The following is a 25,092-nucleotide window of genomic DNA, read 5'->3' as shown; positions in this document are numbered from 1 at the left end:
CCCAACTTGGAGGAATCCTGAAACCGAGTACGATGGAGAGGTTTGGTTACGTCATATGGTCCACAGAAATGTTAAAGACCATCTCCATCTCAGTCATACACTATCCACTACCACCAACATAGCCAGTTGTCCAACATAGCCATGGTCCACCACCAACATAGCCATACACTATCCACTACAACCACCATAGCCCACCACCAACACAGCCAGTTGTCCAACATAGCCATGGTCCACTACCAACATAGCCATGGTCCACTACCAACGTGGTCCACCCTAACCACTACCCGTACGAAGTATTAAAGCGTGACCATATGTTTAGCTACACCACCGGTTTTTTCGCCTTCAAATATTTTTTCCCCTAAAGTGCATCCAACAGCGCAATGGATGTGACATATTTAGCGTGTGTGTAATTGTGACAAACGACGGGTGACAATAATTCAGCAACGAACGAGTGGATTTGATTATCTTCTTGTCAACTGCCACGATGGGACGACATCGGTCTGTCCCGACGTTCGCCTAACGCCGGATCGTTACCGCCCCACCCGCCTTCCATCGACCGCCATCCGCAGCGCGCGCTACCCGCGTCACAGGCCACGCTTGCACACACCGGGAGAGGTCGTCCACTGAAATACTACGCGCAGTCGTAGGCCGCTTGTTTTGATGATTCGATCTACACGATTCTAGTTTCTGGTAGAGCATTGTGTGTCACACATCCTGTGTCGCTGATAAACAACCGCGCAGTTGTTTCAGTGTGGATTAAACGTTCGAAGAGGCATATTTCTGTTATGTATCGAATGTGTAGTGTGTAGTGAATTTCGCAACTGCTTGGATTAAACTACTAGATCAAGAACTTGGATATTTTAATTTAAAAATGAAGTAAGTTCTAGATTCTAGATCTAGGCGTAAGACTAGAGTTATAATAAATAAACCGGGAGTGATCTCCCCTAAACTTTCTCGAATATTCTTATAAAAAACAACAGGGGATGGGAACTCGGGCTATAGACATGATTTTTAATCAATTTTAAATACTTAAAGTTTTAAAAATAGAATAAAATCTCGTAGACAAATGAATTGCACACCAAGTGAACGCTAAATAAAAGAGTGTTTAATAGTGCGCAATATTATTAGTACTTTAAAAATTTACATTAGTTTTTTGAGAAATCGGAAGTAGCGTAAATTACTACTTCCGGTCAATGGAAATTACTCAAAATTTAACAGAAGGTAGAGAATTAGATCTTTAACTTATGTGTGAAATTTCATTTATCTATGTGAAATAATACTCAAGTTATAGGCTTTTTAAAAATTCAAAGTAGAAAAAGTACCACTTCCGGTTCTCGGAAATCGCTCAAAAGTTGATACGGATCTACGATTTTGATAAACTACTTATATATGAAATTTCATCAACCTAGCTGTAACGGTACTCAAGTAATCGTGTTTACACACGGACAGACACACAGACACACACACACACAGACATACGGACAGAGTTGCAAAGCCCAGTTTTTCAGACTGGATTACGCACAAAACCTCTTAATTTTGATACATCTGGATTGATAATTTTTGCCCGATTAAAATAAGTCCTCTATACTTCGGATGTGATGAAGGACTGAGGTGTAATACGGTGAAAATTGTTAAAATTTCAAGTGATTTTTGTGCACGATTACAATACTTTCTCTATACTTCGTATATACGAGAAAGTAAAAAAGATATAATTATAAAAAGCAACGACCAATAATTAATTTATAATTAATATTAAATTATAAAATATTTAAATTGTTGCTTATGCCAAGATTCTATATCTACTGTACTAATTATAGATCTAGATTTAGATTCTATTAGTCTATATTGGTCTAGATCTATAAAACGATACCGTATAGTATATTATCATATTATCGTGTATTATGCCCTTAGGGCCTACTAAAATTAAAGACCAAGTTATACAATTTACTGGTTAATTGTCCATTAGGCTTGGGTAGGCTATATACTATATAGTACATAGTATATAGATCTAGATTCTAGATCTAAATCTAAGTTCTATTAGACTAATAATTATATGCCCTAATATTAATATATAGACTAGATCTATATAATTTATAATAGATTTAGATCTAGAGCGAGGTCTACTGCGACACTATAGTCGATACATGATCTGGGTATAGTGTCTTATAGAACTAGTATTCTAGACGCATCTCAATATCCTTGGGGGGGGGGGGGGTCGAAATAAAGTTAGTCCCCCCCACACAGAGGCGTAGCGAGGGGGGGGGGGTGCGTACCGCACCGGTTGACACCCACCATTTAGGGGGGTGACACCAAGGCAAAGCAAAAAATAGCAAAATATATAAATATATAGAGAAAAACTTGAGGGGGGCGGTGTAAATCGAAAGTTCGAGGGGGGGGGGGGGGGGGGTTGCAAATCGAAAATTTGAGGAGGGGTGCAAATCGAACATTTGAGGTGGGAGGGGGGTGCAAATCGCTACGCCTCTGGGGGTGACACCATTAAGTGCCGCACCGGATGATACCCGACCTCGCTACGCCACTGCCCCCACATACACATATATGAAAGAAACACTGAATAATCGTAAAGATCTAGAACGAGGGCGAGTCACGAAAATGTGTTGTGACCCATGTGTGTTCTACCGGTAATTTATGCAGGTGACCCATGTGTGTTCTACCGGTAATTTATGCAGGTGACCCATGTGTGTTCTACCGGTAATTTATGCAGGTGACCCATGTGTGTTCTACCGGTAATTTATGCTGGTGACCCATGTGTGTTCTACCGGTAATTTATGCAGATCAGATTACCTCGCGAGCTATTGATTGTGTTCAACAATTAAATCTAGAATTCTAAGTGTATCAATTACCTCGACTGCCTAGTTTAAGAACACTGCAGTGCGTGATGGTCTGGAAGATCTAGATGGAAAATAATTCAAATGGCCTATCTCAGGGGTTAGAAAATGTGGACATGATTAAATAAAAACTAATTATGATATGTTAATGCCCAGTTACTGTGATGCCCTCTGTAAAGTTAATGCCCTGTTACAGTGATGCCCTCTGTAAAGTTAATGCCCTGTTATCAGTGAGACTCACTGACAAGGGTACGGATAATCGATGACAGCCTAAGGCATACTCACTGTGTACACATTTCCAGTGTCTGGTACACATGACGTCATTGACCCCCCCCCCCCCCTAGTTTTGTACATTTCCGTCAACATCTTAGGCCCTGTCATGGTCCTAACCAGTGTCCTGTCATATGGTCCTACCCAATGTCCTTTCATATGGTCCTACCCAGTGTCCTGTTACATTGTCCTACCCTCTGTCTTCTTGTCTCTCCACCTTAGCGCCCTAAACAAACAACATGCCCCACCCACCCCGCTCCCTGTAATTTGAGACATTCCAGACATTCCGACTGTTCTTTATTTAATTACCTCCCCTTACATAAGCGCGTGCTGTGTACACAAGGTCACGTGACCTGTGTTGATCCACCCCATCACGTGACAGCTTACATACCTCCACCTTTTTTACTTTCAGATGGCTTACCAGGATAACGAAACTAGCCTAAAGTTTAGCCGGTGAAAAGACCGGAAACAGGAACCAATAAAGACACGCTGGGGCGGGCCATGGGGGACCTCACTGTACAACCCTGACATCCCACCTCCTGCTCGCAGAATGGAATGCGGTGTTTCTGTTTGAACTTCTGGCTTTTGATCCTTGCTGCAATACTCGACAAATAGCCTACCCCGCGTGCTAGCTTATACCAGTAAACACCCCGGTCACCCCGGCAGTTGAGAGTGACCAGCAACCCCGGCAGGTGAGAGTGACCTTCACCCCGGCAGGTGAGAGACCAGAGAGTGACCTTCACCCCGGCAGGTGACCAGTCCGCATGGAACGTGGTCGAGTTGTGTACTATGCCAAGAACAGAACGGCGAAGGTCCTCTCCCCCCTCTCAGCCAAGCACCACCTGTGTACCAGCCCGCTAGACGACGTGCAGGCCCCTCTGGCCTGTGTAGAGTCGGACATGATCTTGACCAGGCCTGCTCAGTCTGGCACCAGTGCCTCAGGTACCAGAGCTGGAACGGTCATCGAGTCCCCACCCAGACCTTCTTTGCCTTTTTTCGACTTGAAGACCTCCAGCCCCCGTGAGCACGAAAAACCTTTTCTAACTCTAGGCAAAGAAGAGCAAAATGGCGTCCGCCAACTTGCCGGCGGCAGTGTTTCACCCTCTGACTGTCGCATTTTCCCCGGCCCCGTCTTGAAGGCCCCGCCCACAGACGACACCAAACGTCGACCCCCGCGCACCACCCCGCCCACATCACTTCCGGTGAAACCCCACAGGACAAAAGTCTACCCGATCCTCGGGAACTGCCGAGAGATGGCCAGCAGTCCGGACAGCTTGACCATCATCACCACCGTCAACAGGAGCAGCAACGGATACACCCGGCAGACAGTGGTCAGCAACTCGCCGCTCCACGCCAGCGTCCAGCAGGGTCGGGTCGTCCAGAGAGAGGCTAGGGCAGGCAAACCAGACCTCACATCGCTGCCGGCCCCCAGGCTGGATAATTGTGTCAGGACATCACGTGAGCATAGCCAGCAAAGCGTCACGGTGAGCAACTCTTCAGACAAGCCCAGTCAAGCGTGTCCAGACAAGCCCAGTCTAGCGTGTCCAGACAAGCCCAGTCAAGCGTGTCCAGACAAGCCCAGTCTAGCGTGTCCAGACAAGCCCAGTCAAGTGTGTCCAGACGAGGACGCCGACAGTGTGTTGGAGTGGACGGTGAACGAACACAACGCCATCGTTTGCCGCAAGGTGTCGCTCAGGTCAAGCAAGAGCGGGAGCACGTCATCGTCTCAGGGCAGCACTCGCAGTAGCTCAGACAGCACTCACGACACCCAGACCCGTGCTGACCCCGCCAGCCAGACTCGTGCTGACCCCCAGATGACCCAAGAGCCGGGTCTGCTGTCGCCCCAGTCGAGCTGGAAGAGAAACTCCCTGCGACTGGCGACCCACGGCTTCAGCAGCATGTCAGACCTCAGTAACTCGGTGGAGTGTCTCAAGTTGTTCCGTGTGGAGGGAGAGGATAAGCCAACCAACCTTTCTGGCAAGTCACTGGCCACTGTGTTACATGACGATGTCCTGTACTCCAGCAATGGCCAGATTTTCACATTTTTTGAACAGTCGGGCCTGTCCAGTCCTGAAGATGACGTGCAGTCGTCCAGCGCCTCTAGCCGCAGCAGTGAGTATGTGGACGCCAGGCTAAACGTGTCCGGCGACTCTGCCCAGCTCAACAGTGACCCCCCGACACCCCAGGGGGAGCAAGCCCCGCGGGTCGATGGCAGCAAGGAGACCCTGGTCAAGCGGCGGTCCTACATCCTGGCAACCTGCAGCATCTCGGACCTGACCTGTGACCCTGAGGATGACGTAGACGGCTCGCCCACCTGGAGCCAGAAGTCAGGGGTCAGGTCGTGCTCTCTGCCCCGGCGCACAAGCTTGACCAGCAACCAACTGAACTCTTCATTCGGCAGCTTCTACTCCTGTCGCAGCTTGGATTTCGTCAAGAGAAAGGAAAGCCCGCAGCAAGACGTCAACGACAGCAACAGCTCGGCTTACTTTAGTCTGAGTTTGAATGGCAACTCGCGGGGCGCCGCCAGCTCAAGGGGCCAGGACTCTGAGAACACAAGCATGTACTACACGGCTTCAGACACCAGCTTTAGTGAGGCGTCCACCAGCTCCCACACCAAAGATCCCACCAGCTCCCCACGCAGGTTCTGGCGGAAGCCCTTGTACCTCCCCCCTGCAAGCAACGCTCCTCAAATTTCTGATCACGGGGTCAAAGTTTCTCACGCTAAACACCTGATACCTGCTCAAAAGATCAAGGCACCCAAACCACTGAAGAGACTGAACAACGTGTTCCACTGCTACGGGTGTGGGTTTGACCCCGGGCACCTGTCGGTGACAGCCCGCAGAAAAAGCTCCGAGTTCAACACCGACAGAAGACATTCCTCCACAAACATGCACGCCGCCCAGAAGCCGGGGCTCGAACCTAGGAGCAGGTGTTATACGGCTCCGTCTTCAGCCGGCCAAGATTTTAGGCAGTCCTTGCCACACTCTCGGCAACAGGGCCAAGACTTTAGGCATCCCATGGCCCATTCTCGGCAACTGCGCCTGGAGTTACCGACGCGAGAGAGTAGTCTCTCCAGCTCGATAAGTGTCTCTCCCAGCTCCGACTCCGACTCTGATTGGCAGGACACGCCCAGAAGTCCCCCGGCTCTGGGTCGGCCCAAAAGGAAGGTGTATGCGGGCTTCGACAGCCAGCCCCTGCCCATGGACAGCTTCATGAGCGACTCGTCCAGCATCTACACGGACTGCGGCTCCTGGAGCTCCCGCAGCCGGTCTGCCGAGGTCAGCCGGAACTCGCTGGCCGTGTCCGAGAACCTCAGCACGAGAGCCGTGTCTGACACGGCTTCCGGCATGATCACGCCCAGACAGATGTCTCAAGACAGTCTCATCGACTACTTCCGGTTCAGCGACAAGAAGTCTGTGCTCCGGGAGAACAACCACAACGTCTTCGTCAGCATGGACAAGTCAGAGGTAAAGGACACGTTCGAGAACAAACGCTTCAGCAGCGAGAGCCTGGACTCCAACTTGTCCACGGTCACCACCACCGGCCTCCTCCACCGCGGCAGTCGCAACAACAGCTGCACTGACATGAGCAGACAGCCCATCGGGAACATGCTGCTCAACGATTTAAAGCTCAACAATAGCAGGACGGACGTCACGGCCGGCGAGAAGCGGACCAACGAGGAAGTGACGTACGATGGCGACCGGAAGTTCCGGCTGACGGAGACGAATGTGTACCCTACCGGCAGCGGCCAGAACTTGCAGCAGCGGCCACTCAAAGCTGAGCTCATCTGCAGCTGACCCGCCACACCACAAGGTAAACACGACTTTTGGTAGAGGTAACGCTAAACACCACTTTTGGTAGAGGTAACGTTAAACACGACTTTTGGTAGAGGTAACGCTAAACACCACTTTTGGTAGAAATAACGCTAAACACCACTTTTGGTAGAGGTAACGCTAAACACCACTTTTGGTAGAGGTAACGCTAAACACGACTTTTGGTAGAGGTAAAGTTAAACACGACTTTTGGTAGAGGTAAAGTTAAACACCACTTTTGGTAGAGGTAACGCTAAACACTTTCAGACTAAGACTTTAAACACGACTTTTGGTCAACCGCAAGCAATCGGACACATTGAAAGGGTTAATGCAGGGACATTGAAAGGGTTAATGCTGGGACACATTGAAAGGGTTAATGCTGGGACACACTGAAAGGGTTAATGCTGGGACACACTGAAAGGGTTAATGCTGGGACACATTGAAAGGGTTAATGCTGGGACACACTGAAAGGGTTAATTTTCGGTAGAATAAAAAGTACATTTACAGCCACTTTAGAATGAGGTTACAACTATGTTCTTGTATGGTATTTGATGTAATTTGTTCTGTGGTTGAACTGTGTTGTTTGATATCACTGCTAGAAGCCGGCGTCTGGGCGTTTTTCTCTTGATGTGATGTATCATGTTTGTTTTTGTCAAAATATATTTTTTTAATAAATAAATTATTTTGTTGGCGTCAGAAGTGGGGGGGGGGGGGGGGGAGGGGGAGGGGACCGCACCGAGTGACACCACTAGGAATGGAGAGGGAGGTGCGTTCTAGCATTTAGGTTGATAGGCTTCTGTGTTCGTATACCTAGTTTAAAACTTGTCTCGGCTAAATTGAAAATTTGTAGACAACGCTCATATACACATTAAAAGATCAATCATCGAGCACAAAACCAAAATAATCCCCCCCCCCCCCCCACACTCACACCACATCTTTATAAACGAGGGCTGTCATTAATGGAAATCGCCCACAAGAAATGATTGCGCCATTTAATCTAATTACACATGTATTGATTATACATTAGGCTTCTAGAAACGACGAGCATCATTTTTTTTTTTTGCTTTGAAATTAGTTCCTTAATTACATTTTACTAATCAAAGTTGTCGATATTATGTTATTTGCACTGTGAGTTTTTAAAAAATTCATTAATAAGCTATTACTTTTAAACAGGTGGATTGATTAGTTAATTAAAATCTACTGTACAGCATGTGTGTGTGTTTCCAGTTTTCAGTGTATTAAGTTATTCTACCCCCCCCCCCCCACACACACACACAACGTTGACGCCCTGATGTAACGGAGGTTATAGGCTAAAACACGTCATACTAATCTAGAAAATTGGCGTCACGTGATATTTTAATTCATTCGATCAATATCGACGCCAGGGGAAATGAATTAAGATCCGAGGCCGGTCATTCCATGCAGATCTGGACAAGGTTCCAAATTTTCAAAGGTTCAAACAAATGTCGAATACAAAACTCTAATTGGCTGGCTATCAAGTAGATCAGGGGTCTCCAAACTTTTCAGTCCGAGGGCCGCATTAACTATCAAATTTCAGTTCGGGGGCCAGTTTCTTTCAGGCATGTCTTTGATTTCTCTGGGCAAAGTTCCTTAGCCATCACCAACAAACGTTTTTTCCGAGGACAAAAAGATCTCCGCGGGCCGGATGAGACGACCTCGCGGGCCGCATCCGGCCCGCAGGCCATAGTTTGGAGACCCCTGAAGTAGATGTAACAAAACTCTAAATCTCATGCTGCTCTCAAGTAGATTTAACAAAACTCTAAATCTCATGCTGCTCTCAAGTAGATGTAACAAAACTCTAAATCTCATGCTGCTCTCAAGTAGATGTAACAAAACTCTAAATCTCATGCTGCTCTCAAGTAGATGTAACAAAACTCTAAATCTCATGCTGCTCTCAAGTAGATGTAACAAAACTCTAAATCTCATGCTGCTCTCAAGTAGATTTAACAAAACTCTAAATCTCATGCTGCTCTCAAGTAGATGTAACAAAACTCTAAATGTCATGCTGCTCTCAAGTAGATGTAACAAAACTCTAAATCTCATGCTGCTCTCAAGTAGATGTAACAAAACTCTAAATCTCATGCTTCTCTCAAGTAGATGTAACAAAACTCTAAATCTCATGCTGCTCTCAAGTAGATGTAACAAAACTCTAAATCTCATGCTGCTCTCAAGTAGATTTAACAAAACTCTAAATCTCATGCTGCTCTCAAGTAGATTTAACAAAACTCTAAATCTCATGCTGCTCTCAAGTAGATGTAACAAAACTCTAAATCTCATGCTGCTCTCAAGTAGATGTAACAAAACTCTAAATCTCATGCTGCTCTCAAGTAGATGTAACAAAACTCAAAATCTCATGCTGCTCTCAAGTAGATGTAACAAAACTCTAAATCTCATGCTGCTCTCAAGTAGATGTAACAAAACTCTAAATCTCATGCTGCTCTCAAGTAGATGTAACAAAACTCTAAATCTCATGCTGCTCTCAAGTAGATGTAACAAAACTCTAAATCTCATGCTGCTCTCAAGTAGATGTAACAAAACTCTAAATCTCATGCTGCTCTCAAGTAGATGTAACAAAACTCTAAATCTCATGCTGCTCTCAAGTAGATGTAACAAAACTCTAAATCTCATGCTGCTCTCAAGTAGATTTAACAAAACTCTAAATCTCATGCTGCTCTCAAGTAGATTTAACAAAACTCTAAATCTCACGCTGCTCTCAAGTAGATGTAACAAAACTCTAAATCTCATGCTGCTCTCAAGTAGATGTAACAAAACTCAAAATCTCATGCTGCTCTCAAGTAGATGTAACAAAACTCTAAATCTCATGCTGCTCTCAAGTAGATGTAACAAAACTCAAAATCTCATGCTGCTCTCAAGTAGATGTAACAAAACTCTAAATCTCATGCTGCTCTCAAGTAGATGTAACAAATCTCTAAATCTCATGCTGCTCTCAAGTAGATTTAACAAAACTCTAAATCTCATGCTGCTCTCAAGTAGATGTAACAAAACTCTAAATGTCATGCTGCTCTCAAGTAGATGTAACAAAACTCTAAATCTCATGCTGCTCTCAAGTAGATGTAACAAAACTCAAAATCTCATGCTGCTCTCAAGTAGATGTAACAAAACTCTAAATCTCATGCTGCTCTCAAGTAGATGTAACAAAACTCTAAATCTCATGCTGCTCTCAAGTAGATGTAACAAAACTCTAAATCTCATGCTGCTCTCAAGTAGATGTAACAAAACTCTAAATCTCATGCTGCTCTCAAGTAGATGTAACAAAACTCTAAATCTCATGCTGCTCTCAAGTAGGTGTAACAAAACTCTAAATCTCATGCTGCTCTCAAGTAGATGTAACAAAACTCAAAATCTCATGCTGCTCTCAAGTAGATGTAACAAAACTCTAAATCTCATGCTGCTCTCAAGTAGATGTAACAAAACTCTAAATCTCATGCTGCTCTCAAGTAGATGTAACAAAACTCTAAATCTCATGCTGCTCTCAAGTAGATGTAACAAAACTCTAAATCTCATGCTGCTCTCAAGTAGATGTAACAAAACTCTAAATCTCATGCTGCTCTCAAGTAGATGTAACAAAACTCTAAATCTCATGCTGCTCTCAAGTAGATGTAACAAAACTCTAAATCTCATGCTGCTCTCAAGTAGATTTAACAAAACTCTAAATCGCATGCTGCTCTCAAGTAGATTTAACAAAACTCTAAATCGCATGCTGCTCTCAAGTAGATTTAACAAAACTCTAAATCTCATGCTGCTCTCAAGTAGATGTAACAAAACTCTAAATCTCATGCTGCTCTCAAGTAGATTTAACAAAACTCTAAATCTCATGCTGCTCTCAAGTTGATGTAACAAAACTCTAAATCTCATGCTGCTCTCAAGTAGATGTAACAAAACTCTAAATCTCATGCTGCTCTCAAGTAGATGTAACAAAACTCTAAATCTCATGCTGCTCTCAAGTAGATGTAACAAAACTCTAAATCTCATGCTGCTCTCAAGTAGATGTAACAAAACTCTAAATCTTATGCTGCTCTCAAGTAGATTTAATAAAACTGCGTTCACCGTCGCTGGCGAGAATCAAGGAAAACCTGTGTTGTATGGACTTTCTGTGTGATTTGTGCTGTGTGATTTCTGCTGTGTGATGTGTGTGTGCTGTAGGCTTTCATTCATTTATTTTTGACCCCAACTTGTGAACTCTTCTCTTTACAGCGGCGTGGTCGGCTTCAATCACCGGGTCAAGGTTCACGGCATAGCGGAAGTGTTTCTCGTCAAAAGACATCTTGGAACTAATGATGACGTCAGAGGGCCGAGGTCACGGGCGTACCAGATCTATGGCGCCCCACATCTATGGCGCCCAGAGAGAAGCAAGTCTGACGGGCGGTTCTTTGTTGTTAGATTAGGCCTAACTGTGGGTGCATTTCTACGGCTAGCTAGTCCATGTGTTGGCCTAGCGGTAGCACATGTGTTGACCCAGCAGTAGCACCTGTGTTGGCCCAGCAGTAGCACCTGTGTTGGCCCAGCAGTAGCACCTGTGTTGGCCCAGCAGTAGCACCTGTGTTGGCCCAGCAGTAGCACCTGTGTTGGCCCAGCAGTAGCACCTGTGTTGGCCCAGCAGTAGCACCTGTGTTGGCCCAGCAGTAGCACCTGTGTTGGCCCAGCAGTAGCACCTGTGTTGGCCCAGCAGTAGCACCTGTGTTGGCCCAGCAGTAGCACCTGTGTTGGCCCAGCAGTAGCACCTGTGTTGGCCCAACAGTAGCACCTGTGTTGGCCCAACAGTAGCACCTGTGTTGGCCCAGCCCAGCAGTAGCACCTGTTTTGGCCCAGCAGTAGCACCTGTGTTGGCCCAACAGTAAAACCTGTGTTGGCCCAGCAGTAGCACCTGTGTTGGCCCAACAGTAGCACCTGTGTTGGCTCAGCAGTAGCACCTGTGTTGGCCCAGCAGTAGCACCTGTTTTGGCCCAGCAGTAGCACCTGTGTTGGCCCAACAGTAGCACCTGTGTTGACCCACCTGTTTTGGCCCAGCAGTAGCACCTGTGTTGGCCCAGCAGTAGCACCTGTGTTGGCCCAACAGTAGCACCTGTGTTGGCCCAGCAGTAGCACCTGTGTTGGCCCAGCATTAGCACCTGTGTTGGCCCAGCAGTAGCTCCTGTGTTGGCCCAGCAGTAGCACCTGTGTTGGCCCAGCAGTAGCACCCGTGAATGTCTAGCACCGGAAGTTGAATGTATCATTCTATACAGGAACACGGACAGTCAACAATCTGCAGCTTTTTCATGGATTATATCATCATGTGTTGGACGGCCATCATCGTGTGTTGGACGGCCATCATTGTGTGTTGGACGGCCATCGTGTGTTGGACGGCCATCATCGAGTGCTGGACGGCCATCATCATGTGTTGGACGGCTGACAAACTTGACTAGCTAATTACCACTGGGACGTGACAAACATTTGACGAGTTGCCAGACTGGACAGTAGCCAGCAAAATAATCTGGCACTGGGATAGTTCTCTCTGTGTGAGTGTACGTGTGTGTGTGTGAGTGGGGGGGGGGCAGAGTGAGCTATTGATCGCTGGATAATCTAGACTAGTCTGAATTATGTCTTTCTACCCTAACCCCATCAGACTCGACTGCAGAGTTTTTTTTAATACAGCATTTATTTTCTATTTGCATGCACTCAAAGGTTTTTCTTAATAATACACATATGCGGTGATAGCTATCAGATTGGTGATGTTGCTGTGTTTGATCGTATAGTACAGATGATGATGTGTATCTTACGGTACAGATGATGGTGAGGTTACCATCCCACGGCTTCTGGTACATCTTATAAAAAAAGAGCCTTAACTCCCAGCGGTCCCCACCAGTTGATCGGGTACCCTAATGTCAACCTGTCCCAGTGGTCCCCACCAGTTGATTGTGTACCCTAATGTCAACCTGTCCCCACCAGTTGATCGTGTACCCTAATGTCAACCTGTCCCCACCAGTTGATCGGGTACCCTAATGTCAACCTGTCCCCACCAGTTGATCGGGTACCCTAATGTCAACCTGTTCCAGTGGTCCCCACCAGTTGATCGTGTACCCTGAGAGGTGTACACGACCTGAACGTGTGGTGTAGAGAGCCACGGGTCTCAGTATGGTGGGGTTACTCGGGGTGTGCTGAGCGGAGTAACTCTAGATGGCTACGTTTAATCGATGTAACTTCAATTTTAATTAAATGGTCTTGTTAAGGGGGTTAACTCTAAAAAGCCGCATAAAGGGAGATAACTCTAAAAGTTCTGGTGTATTAACCCCATTGTTGTAGCTGTCGTCAGTTCGCCATTCAAACCAGTTCGCCATTCAGATGGTATTATGTGGATCTCCTTTTTCAATCAATGTCCGTTCTGCTGTTGAAGTTTAATGAACGGTTTGGCCTACGCTAAGACTGATAACTCGAGATGACTACGACGTCATGGTTTATCTCCCCTGGCTCTGTGTTGTGTTATGAACGTGCAGCGACACACGTAGACCACAATGCAACTGACCAGCTGTTGCCGTGCACATTGTAAACAAAGCTCTAAGCTGTTTATGTGACCCAACTTGTTTGCTGGCTTAGATTACAGGCGTCGGGCCTACCGTCACAAATTGGATTAGTCAAACAAAACGTCATTAGGGGCAGAGCAAGGCTCAGTTTTGTGGTCAGAAAACTTGGGCTGATGTCACTGGTCAGTTGATGTCAGTAGACATTTGCTGTCACTGGTCACTTGATCTGATGTCAGTAGACATTTGCTGTCACTGGCCACTTGATGTCAGTAGACATTTGCTGTCACTGGTCACTTGATGTCAGTAGACATTTGCTGTCACTGGCCACTTGATGTCAGTAGACATTTACTGTCACTGGTCACTTGATGTCAGTAGACAGCTGTCACTGGTCACTTGATGTCAGTAGACATTTGCTGTCACTGGTCACTTGATGTCAGTAGGCATTTGCTGTCACTGGTCACTTGATGTCAGTAGACAGCTGTCACTGGCCACTTGATGTCAGTAGACATTTGCTGTCACTGGCCACTTGATGTCAGTAGACATTTGCTGTCACTGGTCACTTGATGTCAGTAGACATTTGCTGTCACTGGCCACTTGATGTCAGTAGACATTTGCTGTCACTGGTCACTTGATGTCAGTAGACATTTACTGTCACTGGTCACTTGATGTCAGTAGACATTTACTGTCACTGGTCACTTGATGTCAGTAGACAGCTGTCACTGGTCACTTGATGTCAGTAGACATTTGCTGTCACTGGTCACTTGATGTCAGTAGACATTTGCTGTCACTTGATGTCAGTAGACAGCTGTCACTGGTCACTTGATGTCAGTAGACATTTACTGTCACTGGTCACTTGATGTCAGTAGACAAGGGTAGCGGGGCAGGTCGTGACGCCTCCGATGTGAGCCATCCTTGTCAGCCATGTCTGCTCCTATGCACGTGTTTCCCAATTAGACGTGAGCTGGAACTTCTCTAGCACCAACGGCTGCACCCGTTCTTGTATCTCGCTAGCTGGTAGCTCGCGCTCAACACGTCACCAACTCGTTTTTTACATCATACAGTGACGTCATTAACGTAGAGTTTATGACGTAACCCTCTGCATTATTACAACATTCCTGCGTGTTTCAGTAGGATTCATTGCCTTTGACAAAAACAATTTTTTGTTGCAGTGTGTGGAATAATGTCTCAAGTGTGTGACACAAGTTTGTCAGCGTGTGACACGTTTGTCAGTGTGTGACACAAGTTTGTCAGTGTGTGACACAAGTTTGTCAGTGTGTGACACAAGTTTGTCAGTGTGTGACACAAGTTTGTCAGTGTGTGACACAAGTTTGTCAGTGTGTGACTCAAGTTTGTGACAGTGTGTGACACAGGTTTGACAAATGTTTCTGGCTTACCTTAAATGGCATTTTTAAAAATGCTCACCCCATGCACGTGCAATATATGTGTAGCCTTGTACTTAGATCTCAGCTTTTTTTTATCATCACAACTTTTGGCACAGTACCATCCCAGTTCTACCAGGTCATAGTACCATCCCAGTTGTACCATCCCAGGTCATAGTACCATCCCAGTTGTACCATCCCAGGTCATAGTACCATCCCAGTTGTACCTACCATCCATGGTCATAGTACCATCCCAGTTGTACCATCCTAGTTGTACCTACCATCCCGAGTCATGGTACCATCTTAGTTATCAGCCGACACTTTGTAACACCCCCCCCCCCGCTACAAAACGTCCCTGTTCACAAACTACCATCATGTTATTATCTGCCCCTGCTATCTGCCCTGATAGCGGTCCCTGCTATCTCCTACAAACGATTTCTTAACTGCGCAGATAAGGGAAACTATTCGTGCTGACGGAGGTTCGTGTGTTGCACTAGCTCCCGTATGATTGAAGAAGTTGTAGGGTTCTTCCACTTCTAGACTTGGATTACTTTTGTAACAAGTCAGAACATCGTGTAGCAAGTTTGTAGTAGAGAGAGAGCAACCCCAATCGTTTAAACCACTCCCATCTATTTTGGGACCAGCTACTGCAGTAGATTAGTTTTGCAGTAAAGAATAATGTCCACATTGTACCTTTTAAACTTGTTTATTTCTATTTGAAGGTGTATCATTGTCTTAATGATTGATATGTATCATTGTTTTAGTGATATGTATCATTGTCTTAATATGTATCATTGTTTTAGTGATGTGTTCATTTACTGAGTTGATGTTTAATTACCGTGTTCATGTGTGTCATGAACAGACTTTAGTGTGAATTAAAGAATTGGTTTTTTAATTAAAATATTTATTAAAACTTGAATTTGTTGTCTTATTTTTTAAATGTACTAGTAAAATCAAACATGGGTATGGACGATTCATAAAATAGACTGGCACCAACAAAGACCTCACAATATCCTACACTGCCTATAACTAGTGAAGAAAATATACTTCTCTTGCATAGTGCTCGAAGTTGTGATCTTTTGGCAAGTTGGGATTTAAGTTGTGAGTTTATGGCATTCTGGGATTTACAATTTCCAGAATTGAAAATGGCGTCGTGCGTGATTTGTGCAACTAGACGTATAGAAAGCAGATTCAAGAGGTAAAAGATAGGCAACATACACCACTGTTCATATGTTACAGATTTAATCCTGTAACATACATCACTGTTCATATGTTACTGATGGAATCCGACAAACATACAGCCACTGCCCGTCAATAAGAAGCCAGAGCACATTCATAACTTCACGCATATTGTTAGCCACATCACACACCAACATACAGTTCACCACACACCAACATACAGTTAACTAAACCACACATCATAAACGTAACCAGACTACAACATACAAAATGTCATCCCACAGACTACAACACACAAAATGTCATCCCACACACTACAACACACAAAATGTCATCCCACACACTACAACACACAAAATGTCATCCCACAGACTACAACACAAAATGTCATCCCATTTCACACATCCGAATAGCCGTCTACGGGACCAAGTGTAGAGGGGCTGACGCACCAAGCGTGGATGGATTGACTTATCGGAAATCGAACCAAATGCGAATTCTCTACATCCAGTGAGATGGTTATTTCTGGAAAAAAATTGTCGCCTACTCTGAATCATTCCTACGGTTAACATGTTAGGCATACGATAGGAAATGGAGGGGGGAGAGAAATCATAAAGAGTAAATCTTATGAACACAAAAGCTGTTGATCTAGACAAATCTAATTGGTAAATCTTATAGCCTCAAAAACTACTAGCTATAGACTGTTTCTATTAACTTCTTCTACTTGACCTAAACGACCTAACTTAGCGTCGTCACACTGATGGTAACACAGATAAAACAATTCTTTTCGTTTTGATATCTCCCTCCCCCCCCCTATATTTTGTTATCTTAACTGGGTTAAACATTGTACATTTTAAATTTTACGTTTTTTCGACGTGGTGTCACCCCAGCCTGGACACAAGTCGTTTTCTTGTTTTGTTTTCTGACGTTTTGTTTTCTGGTGTTTTGTTTTCTGACGTTTTGTTTTCTGATGTTTTGTTTTCTGATGTTTTGTTTTCTGATGTTTTGTTTTCTGGTGTTTTGTTTTCTGACGTTTTGTTTTCTGATGTTTTATTTTCTGAAGTTTTGATTATTGATGTTTTGATTCCTCACGTGTAAAAGAATAGGCTACTGTTTAAGTTATTTTTCTATACGTTTATTCAGCTTTCACCCCATATATTTGCTCAGAGTTTCTAAAACCGTCCATCTAACATTGTATCCATCTATATCTCCAATTCAAAATAAAATGTTAACTTCCTGCCAGTTAGAACATATTGGGGGGGGGGGGGTGCGAGATGGCGTTACGTGGGGTAGACAACCAGTATAATGATGATCAATATAGCATACAGTAGGCCCTCGTATGAAATGTGAAACGTTAAATTGAAACCAAGACTTAATGCAAAGCTCTGTTGTTGGGGGACACAACAGATATAAGCATACAGCTGCTAAAGTGGACTGACATTATGATAAAGGGAGTCTCGTTCTGCCTGGCGCACAACTAGGTGCTCAAAAGTTTTTTGCAATGAGTCGTTGAAAAATTAGAAAGGCTTATTTACATAACATTTATTTAACCATGGAAATATAGATGTTAACAGTTTCGTAGTTTCTGTAAATTGATGGTAATTTCTAGCTGGAATTTAAAAAAAAATTTGATCTGAATCGATCTCTAACAAGACGCCACTGTCCTAAAAACGATCAGGTCCGCTCCCCTTCTCCCTTCTGACACATCGATGATGGAGCGATTTCTTTTAAACTATATATCTCACTTTTCTAATTTTATTAACTTTTAACATTACTGTCTTAGATAATAGGGCTGGTAAGTAGGTCACTAAACAGTTCTATAGCTCATGCAGGTTTTATTGAGCCGTAGAACTTACCAGCCCTATAGGGACATATTTAATTGGCCATAAAAATTAATTTAAAGATCTTTGTTTAAATTCAATGTCAAAATGGAGAATAAGATTAATAAGCCTATACACATTCTTCGGGAGATTAAGCTTCTAAATGAACTATAAAAATAAAGCAAAATATTTAAAAATTATATTTTATAAATGTATTAGTCTACTCACTACTCTACAATATAATATCTAGACAAATTGTTATCGTGATATAATTTTATTATTATACAGGCCAAGTCTACTAGACTATATTTGAAGAACGTTTAGTTCAATTTACATGTTGAAGCGCATTATAGATTTTTATTTTACAAGATAAAAATCTATTACAAGATTGTACGCATTTTAAAAAAATAAATCTATCAATAAATATTAAATAGGCCCCTATTTACTGAGAAGACATTTATTTATATTTATGGACTATGTCAGCTTTCGGATCTTAGTTAAGCTGGTTAATGTTTTTGATAATTGACATCATTTAACATCCGGTTCGGGTGAATGTGATTGTTTACCTAAATCTAGGCTAGGCCTACTTCTTGACAATTTTAAAAAAAAAGTATTCAATATGGTATTTTATTTTATAAGCAATGGTATGTTCAGATTTAATTTCTTAACATCAGTGTCTCAAAATCTAATGACAGCAAAATCATTTAAAATGGCTTCGTTTAGGCCTAGAGTCTACTACTTTAACTAACTTTTTATTTAAAATTAAAGACTTTTTCATTTTTTAGGGCCTAGGGGCCTAATTTTAAAATTTAACTAATTTTTTTGTTTTAGGCCTATTTTTTATATTTTAATTATATAATTAGATCTATAAATAGGCCTATAATAAATTAGGCCTAAAAATGTAAAAAAACTATTAATTTTAAGTTTTAATTTAAGACAGAAAGTTTCTGAGAAATTAAAATTTTTTGTAGCCTATAAAAAAAATTAGAGAATCTAGGCCTAGGCAGTATAGTATAGGCCTAGGCCTAATCTATTTTAAATCTATTGTTTTAGTTTTAGGGACTTTTAGGTAGATGTACGTAAAATAGGCCCATGGATGCTTAGAGTATTTGGTAAAATTCCATTTTAATTTTAGCGTATTTTATTCACCGCTTCAGCTTTACGTTCACCTCCATTTGAGCGTATTTTATTATAAACACAACCGAAACACACAAAAACGTTATTCTTTATGAATTTTTGTTTTAATCTATTATATTATACGAGCCGACCCGCTGCGTATCATACGCCGCTATTTAGTTGTTTTTTTTCTACTTTTCAGTAATTTTATAATTTGTGAATTCAACAGTACCAATGCTGCCATTGAAAATATTTGCTTAAAAACACTACCCCCCCCCCCCCCATCCCACGTGAAAGCAGCCTCCTCTTAGTTACCTCCTCTAAGTTTAAAATCGTTTCAAACTCAATTATCTGCCCCTAATAGCCGTCACCAAACCCGTCTCTATGATTGTAAAATGTAAACAGAGTGACTGAACACCGCTCACCAGATCATGTGGGGGTGGGGTGGTAGTGATAGTGATAGAGAGGAAGAGAGGGGACTGCAAAGGCGCGCTTGCAGCTTGTTTTCTAACTGATCCCAGAAGAGAATTATATATATAGATATATATATATATAATTCTCTTCTTGGAGACGATAGAAAACACCAAGCAGTAAGCGCCCTCCCTACCATCCCCACCCCTACATGGTCTGGTGAATTTTGGTTCACGCTAAATGTTTACAATTGTAGAGCCGGGTTTAGTGACGGCTATTAGGGGGCAGATAATGTAGTTTGAAACGATTTTAAACTTAGGGGAGGTAACTAAGAGGAGTTTGCTTTAAAAGTGGGGTTGGGGGAAAGGAGGGGGGTATCGTCCTTAACGACCATCTGATTTTGTTTTAAAGCAAATATTTTCAGTGGCAGCATTGGTACCGTCGAATTCACAAATTTTGAATTACTGAAAAGTAGAAAATAAAACAACTAAATAGTGGCGTATGATATGCTAGTTTTTTATAATTTACTTTTGTCAAAACTTGAGAAAAATCCAAATTTGGATATTGAAGGTGCACTAGATTTAGCTTTTTTTTTCTTGAAAATAGGTTCTTGTTATTAAACGAGAAACTCATTAATGCAAGTCGGTTAAGTTTGTATTGTTTGATACTATAAATAAACTAAAAACTTATATGAACTCACAATGGCCCCAAGCTAATGACGTATGCTGATAATTAAAGTCTGTAAATTAGAGTGGTTTACCCTGGACCTCTAGCGAAAATGTTACCAAAAAAAAGTTAAACAATATGGCTGTTAAAGTAAATTAATAGCCCAAATAACTTTGAAAGTATTTATTAAATTATTCAAGATAATTTGACCTCAAACCCTGAGGGTTAGGCCTATATGTAGGCCTATACATTTAATTTAATCTAGTCCTCTACTAAGTTTTACCATTCTAGTACAAAAACTCAACGAGTCTATTCTATAGACTTTTTAAAAAGTGAAAAGGCCTCTCCCTAATTGGGATGTTGCTCAGTGTTTATTCCAGACTTATTTCTCCTGGTGGGGATGGGCTTGATATTTTTGAGGGGTCAACATTTTCCGGGGGGGGGGGGGTGTCACTGCAGGGGTAATAAAGGCTATTCAATCTGCAATTTCTTAAACATCTGAAGTCAAACTTATACAGTTTAAAAGGTTATTCAGTTACAAAAAGAATGATGTACAACATGTTAATATATACACAACAAAAATTTGCAAACTGCCGCGACCAATAGTGTTGAACATTCAGGAGGGAAATGGTGGTTTGTCATATTTTCTCAGCTGCGGTATTGTCTTAGGTGCTCAATTATCTAGTTACTTGATCTTGTTAATAAGTTATGTACCTAGTTGGTTTATAGGCCTACTCTTTTATTAGTTTATTAGTAGACCTAGTAGTAAGTCTATTGAGGTACTTTTAAGAAATGGAACAAACTAGTAGGCCTAACTAGTAAATTGTTCCTAAATCTGCTAAAATAATAAAATAAATAAGTAACATAAAAGTCTATTTTAATATTGGTATGAAATAAACAGCATTCTACCAATAGTTATAATCTAAATTAATTATTTTAAACTTATCAATTTTGCACTCTCTATTACATTTTTAGTTGTATCACCGCCCTACACACTTTACATGGGATTTGATAAAAATGAAAGTAAGTATTTTCATCTCATGTTTTCAAATTTTAAGTTTTTTTCTTGACTACACATCACATGATTTAGCAAAGTATTTATTAAATTAAAATCTAAATAAAAAATTGTAAAATTTAATTGCAAACTTTTTTGTTTTAGATGAAGAATTGATAAGATGGGGTTGGCCTGAGGATGTATGGTAAGTAAATCTTATAAGGCTCGGGTCATGTTAAAAGTAAATATATATAATGGTTTATAGATTGTTGCTTACTGTACTGTTTATTTTCTCAATCTGAAGGTTTCACGTTGATAAGCTGTCATCTGCCCACGTCTACTTGAGGTTACATGCTGTATGTTTGTGTCTTCTTTGTTCTTGAGAAAACTGGATTTAACAACAGTAACAAATTCATGATCTGATTTACCATATTAATTTAATTTATAACATGAGGGATCCATACATTAATTATTTGACACTTCAGAGGAGGGGGGGGGGGGGGGGGGAAAGGGAGGGGTAAGACTTGTTATTGTGGAGGGGAGATAAGAAAGTTTAATATGACACTCAAGAAATCTTAAGGAAAACATTTAAAAAGCAAAATATTAACTATGGACGCTTGTTTTAATGTCCATTTATATTTACTGATATTTGTTGGTGTTTGTTATGTTTCCTCTGCTAGGGGGAAACTATAGATGACATACCTCAGGCTGTTATAGAGGACTGTGTCCAGCTGGTCAAAGCCAACAGCATACAAGGTGCGTCAGTCTAAATGTTCATTCATTTTAATGATACTACAGTAGTTAATGCTACATTCTTTGTAAAGTAGTTGTTTAAAGCAGTGCATCTCAACAGGAAACAAACAGAATAATTTAGATGTGGTCTACACAATGTGGAGCAACTTAAAAAAAACAGCAAGCATGGATGTGGGACAAGTTGGTTTTCATAAAGACAAAGATGTGAGCCCATTGTCATTTTTAAAGTTTTATTTTGTGGCCAGAGTCATATTTTGTAAAGATAAAGATTTAAAATCATTGACATACTTCACTATACGTTCATGCCATTACTTAAAAAGTAATAATTTTTAGAAAATTTCTCTTGGTGAAGATATAACATTCCTTTAAACATTCAATTTTTTTATGGTAGGCTACTGTTCTTTAATTTTAAATCATTCCATTAGAATTGTTTTTTATGGTACTGTTCTTTAATTTTAAATAATTCCATCATAATTGTTTTTTATGGTACTGTTCTTTGATTTTAAATTACTCCATTAAAATTGTTTTTTATGGTACTGTTCTTTAATTTTAGATCATTCCATAAAATGTTTTTATTTTTATTTTCAGGTAAAAAAAGTTCGGGTTGAAAAAAGAATAAATGAAATAGTCAACAGGTTAAATAAAACAAAGACAGAAGAGCAGCCTGACTTTAGAGCCTTGAGAGAAGACAGAGACAGAAAAGAAAGAGAAAATCAACGTCGGTTACAACAGGAACAGAAACAAAAAGAAAAAGAAGACGAAAAGCGGAAACAGGAGCAAGCGGAAGTCAGGTGTGTTGAAAGGGGTTTTTTTTGTGTATGATACTTTGTATAATCATCACCAGTTTAGATTGCCCTCAGTGATGCTGTATATAATCATCACCAGTTTAGATTGCCCTCAGTGATGCTATATATAATCATCATCAGCTTAGATTGCCCTTCATGATGCTGTATATAATCATCACCAGCTTAGATTGCCCTCAGTGATGCTGTATATAATCATCACCAGCTTAGATTGCCCTTCATGATGCTGTATATAATCATCACCAGCTTAGATTGCCCTCAGTGATGCTATATAAAATCATCATCAGCTTAGATTGCCCTTCATGATGCTGTATATAATCATCACCAGCTTAGATTGCCCTCAGTGATGCTGTATATAATCATCACCAGCTTAGATTGCCCTCCGTGATGCTGTATATAATCATCACCAGCTTAGATTGCCCTCAGTGATGCTATATATAATCATCACCAGCTTAGATTGCCCTCAGTGATGCTGTGCATAACAGAGGCTTCGTGGGGCGGGGAATCCAGACCGCACCGGGTGACACCATTGCAAAAACTTTCAAAATATATATAGAAGAAATTTGCTTTTTGTCAGTTCAATAAAGGCTTAGAGTTAATCCACGTGTATTAATAACTGACTATAGATAAACATCTTTACTATTAACTGTGCACACTTTAAAATTATCACTAGGGGGGGGGGGGGGGGTGGATGACACCAACTGCAAAATTTAAAGAGGAAAGAATGTTTTGTTGGGTATTTGGAATAACTGATATGACTACCCTGACTAGCTTAGATTACCCTGAATGAGGTTGTATGTTATCATGAACAAAAAATATGTAAAATATGCTGATTATACCTGTTACAGTCTTGGGATCTATAAGGGTTTGTGTGAGTCAATGGTCACAATGATTCATGAGCTGTAAGAAAAGGGACATAATTCATGGTGATACTTCAGTTTAATGCAGCCGTAAAATGACTTGGTTTCTGAACTAGTGAACACTCGTTTGAAGTATATAATTCATTTTTTATAGTTGGCTGTCTGAGTCTAAAGGTTAAAACTTATTAAATGGGATATTATTAGCTCTTCTTGAAAGAAACAGTTTAATTGTACTCTTCAGTATGTTAACAGTTTATCTTTTGTTTTCCTGAATGCCAGTCACCTAATTTTTAACTATTTAGTTTATCTCATGCACATGTGAATTTCCTCCACTGGTTTTAAAGAAATTGTTTTTTCAGATCATACAGTACATTAATGAAATCAGAAAATATGCAAACAAATAAGGTATGTTTAAATACTTTGTATTGCTTATGCACTTTTATAAATAAATTAATTTGATTACTATTGCAAAGGATAACTATATCAAGGTGACTACTCGGAAAAAGATTTTCCGGTAGAAAATACGAAACTCAATATTTCTGTGCATGCGCAGTGACCTTAATAGCTGCGCTAGGGTTAGGGTTTGGGTTAGGCTTCTGCGGTTTCTTTGTAAACACACGCATGCTCTGTACCATCCAAAACTTTGCAGCGATTGAAGGCGGTAGTTTCTCTCCATTGCACATGCTTATCTTTTTCCGGCAGGAATCAGCATAGCTATATATAGGTTAGTAATAAACGCTCATGCAATACAAATTGAGCATGCACATTTTAATAACCTTTCCAAATGTACATTGTTACCAGGACTTTGAAGGTGATGATGATGATTTTATGTAATACAACCCAGAAGAAGTGAAGGTGCTGCAGGAGGAGGTGTATGACATTAAATAGACAAATAAAATTATTTTAATACTTGCTTGACTTCATTGATTGTATCCAAGTTGTTTCTGTACATTATTGTGTGTCTTGTGTTAAATACAGTAGTCTTGTGTTGTTAACTAAATAGCTCGTTCAAAAGTGTAAATGACACCCCACTAAAAACTCAAGCAACAAACATTTACTTAGCACATTAGCAAAAATACATTGGTCACTTGTCCTGGCTATGCTATTTATGTGACTATTGCTATTGAGCTGTTTCATCTTCAAAGCCATTACAGTGAAGGCAGGACAGAAGTTCAAGATACCTAGTAAAAAATCTTCTCATAGAAATTAATGGGAATATACCAAAGTTATTTTAATACATTAAACAACATCAAAATACATTTTTGTAAGTTGAGAAAACGTGTTACAACAAGTATTAAAATGTGAATAGAAATAGAAAACAATTCAGCTGCCACATAAAATGTGAAAATAGCTTTATAATAAATGGAATTTATATACGGTTTTTTAAAAGTTTCTGTTCTAGTTAGGGCTGAGAATGTCAACATTTCTGTTTAAGTTTAATGCATTTATTTCTGTATATATTATATTTTTTTTCTATTTCATCGAGAGGAGTTGCATGAAAGGGGGGGGGGGGGCATGTCTGAAAGAAACTGGATCCCTTTTTGAAACCTCTTCATTGTGAGAACACCCTTCCTCTTTAAATACAAAATGTGTACTTCATCACACTTTCGTAAAATTCTCCCCAAATCGTTTTAACAAATGTCAGAA

At 41.4% G+C, this 25,092-nt stretch overlaps 2 protein-coding genes across 3 annotated transcripts; both read left to right on the top strand.

Moving 5' to 3' along the window:
- The first annotated feature begins 619 nt into the window (after nucleotides 1-619).
- Nucleotides 620-15,765, top strand: LOC131941632 (mucin-2). 2 transcript variants are annotated; one of them, XR_009386664.1, is made up of 4 exons: nucleotides 620-876; nucleotides 3,529-6,929; nucleotides 11,165-15,017; nucleotides 15,050-15,765. XR_009386664.1 is itself a non-coding variant. In XM_059301001.1 (3 exons), exon 2 carries the CDS (start codon nucleotides 3,881-3,883, stop codon nucleotides 6,911-6,913), a length of 3,033 nt encoding a protein of 1,010 aa, XP_059156984.1. In that variant the 5' UTR covers nucleotides 620-876; nucleotides 3,529-3,880; the 3' UTR covers nucleotides 6,914-6,929; nucleotides 11,165-15,765. The 2 variants fall into 2 exon arrangements, 1 of the variants encoding a protein (XP_059156984.1); XM_059301001.1 differs by having other exon boundaries at nucleotides 11,165-15,765.
- Nucleotides 15,766-18,356: 2,591 nt separating this feature from the next.
- LOC131941635 (coiled-coil domain-containing protein 25) lies at nucleotides 18,357-24,346 on the top strand. The gene is made up of 9 exons (XM_059301010.1): nucleotides 18,357-18,486; nucleotides 21,011-21,058; nucleotides 21,195-21,234; nucleotides 21,334-21,385; nucleotides 21,710-21,785; nucleotides 21,883-21,986; nucleotides 22,371-22,573; nucleotides 23,805-23,850; nucleotides 24,247-24,346. The coding sequence occupies exons 1-9, from the start codon at nucleotides 18,462-18,464 to the stop codon at nucleotides 24,277-24,279; spliced, it is 627 nt and encodes a 208-aa protein (XP_059156993.1). The 5' UTR covers nucleotides 18,357-18,461; the 3' UTR covers nucleotides 24,280-24,346.
- Nucleotides 24,347-25,092: the final 746 nt, after the last annotated feature.

The sequence above is a fragment of the Physella acuta genome, unplaced genomic scaffold (assembly GCF_028476545.2).
Source record: "Physella acuta isolate Inbredline_101_S28 unplaced genomic scaffold, ASM2847654v3 ptg000367l, whole genome shotgun sequence".
Lineage (NCBI taxonomy): Eukaryota > Metazoa > Mollusca > Gastropoda > Physidae > Physella > Physella acuta.
This window is presented reverse-complemented; position numbering and strand designations above follow the sequence as displayed.

Bases quoted from the DNA above. Each gene is read 5' to 3' on its own strand.
- LOC131941632 (XM_059301001.1), top strand. From the start codon at position 3,881: ATGGAACGTGGTCGAGTTGTGTACTATGCCAAGAACAGAACGGCGAAG.
- LOC131941635 (XM_059301010.1), top strand. From the start codon at position 18,462: ATGGTATTTTATTTTATAAGCAATG. The intron at 21,987-22,370 runs GTGAGCCCATTG...TTTTATTTTCAG, and splicing joins GTTTTCATAAAGACAAAGAT to GTAAAAAAAGTTCGGGTTGA. The intron at 22,574-23,804 runs GTGTGTTGAAAG...TTGTTTTTTCAG, and splicing joins CAGGAGCAAGCGGAAGTCAG to ATCATACAGTACATTAATGA.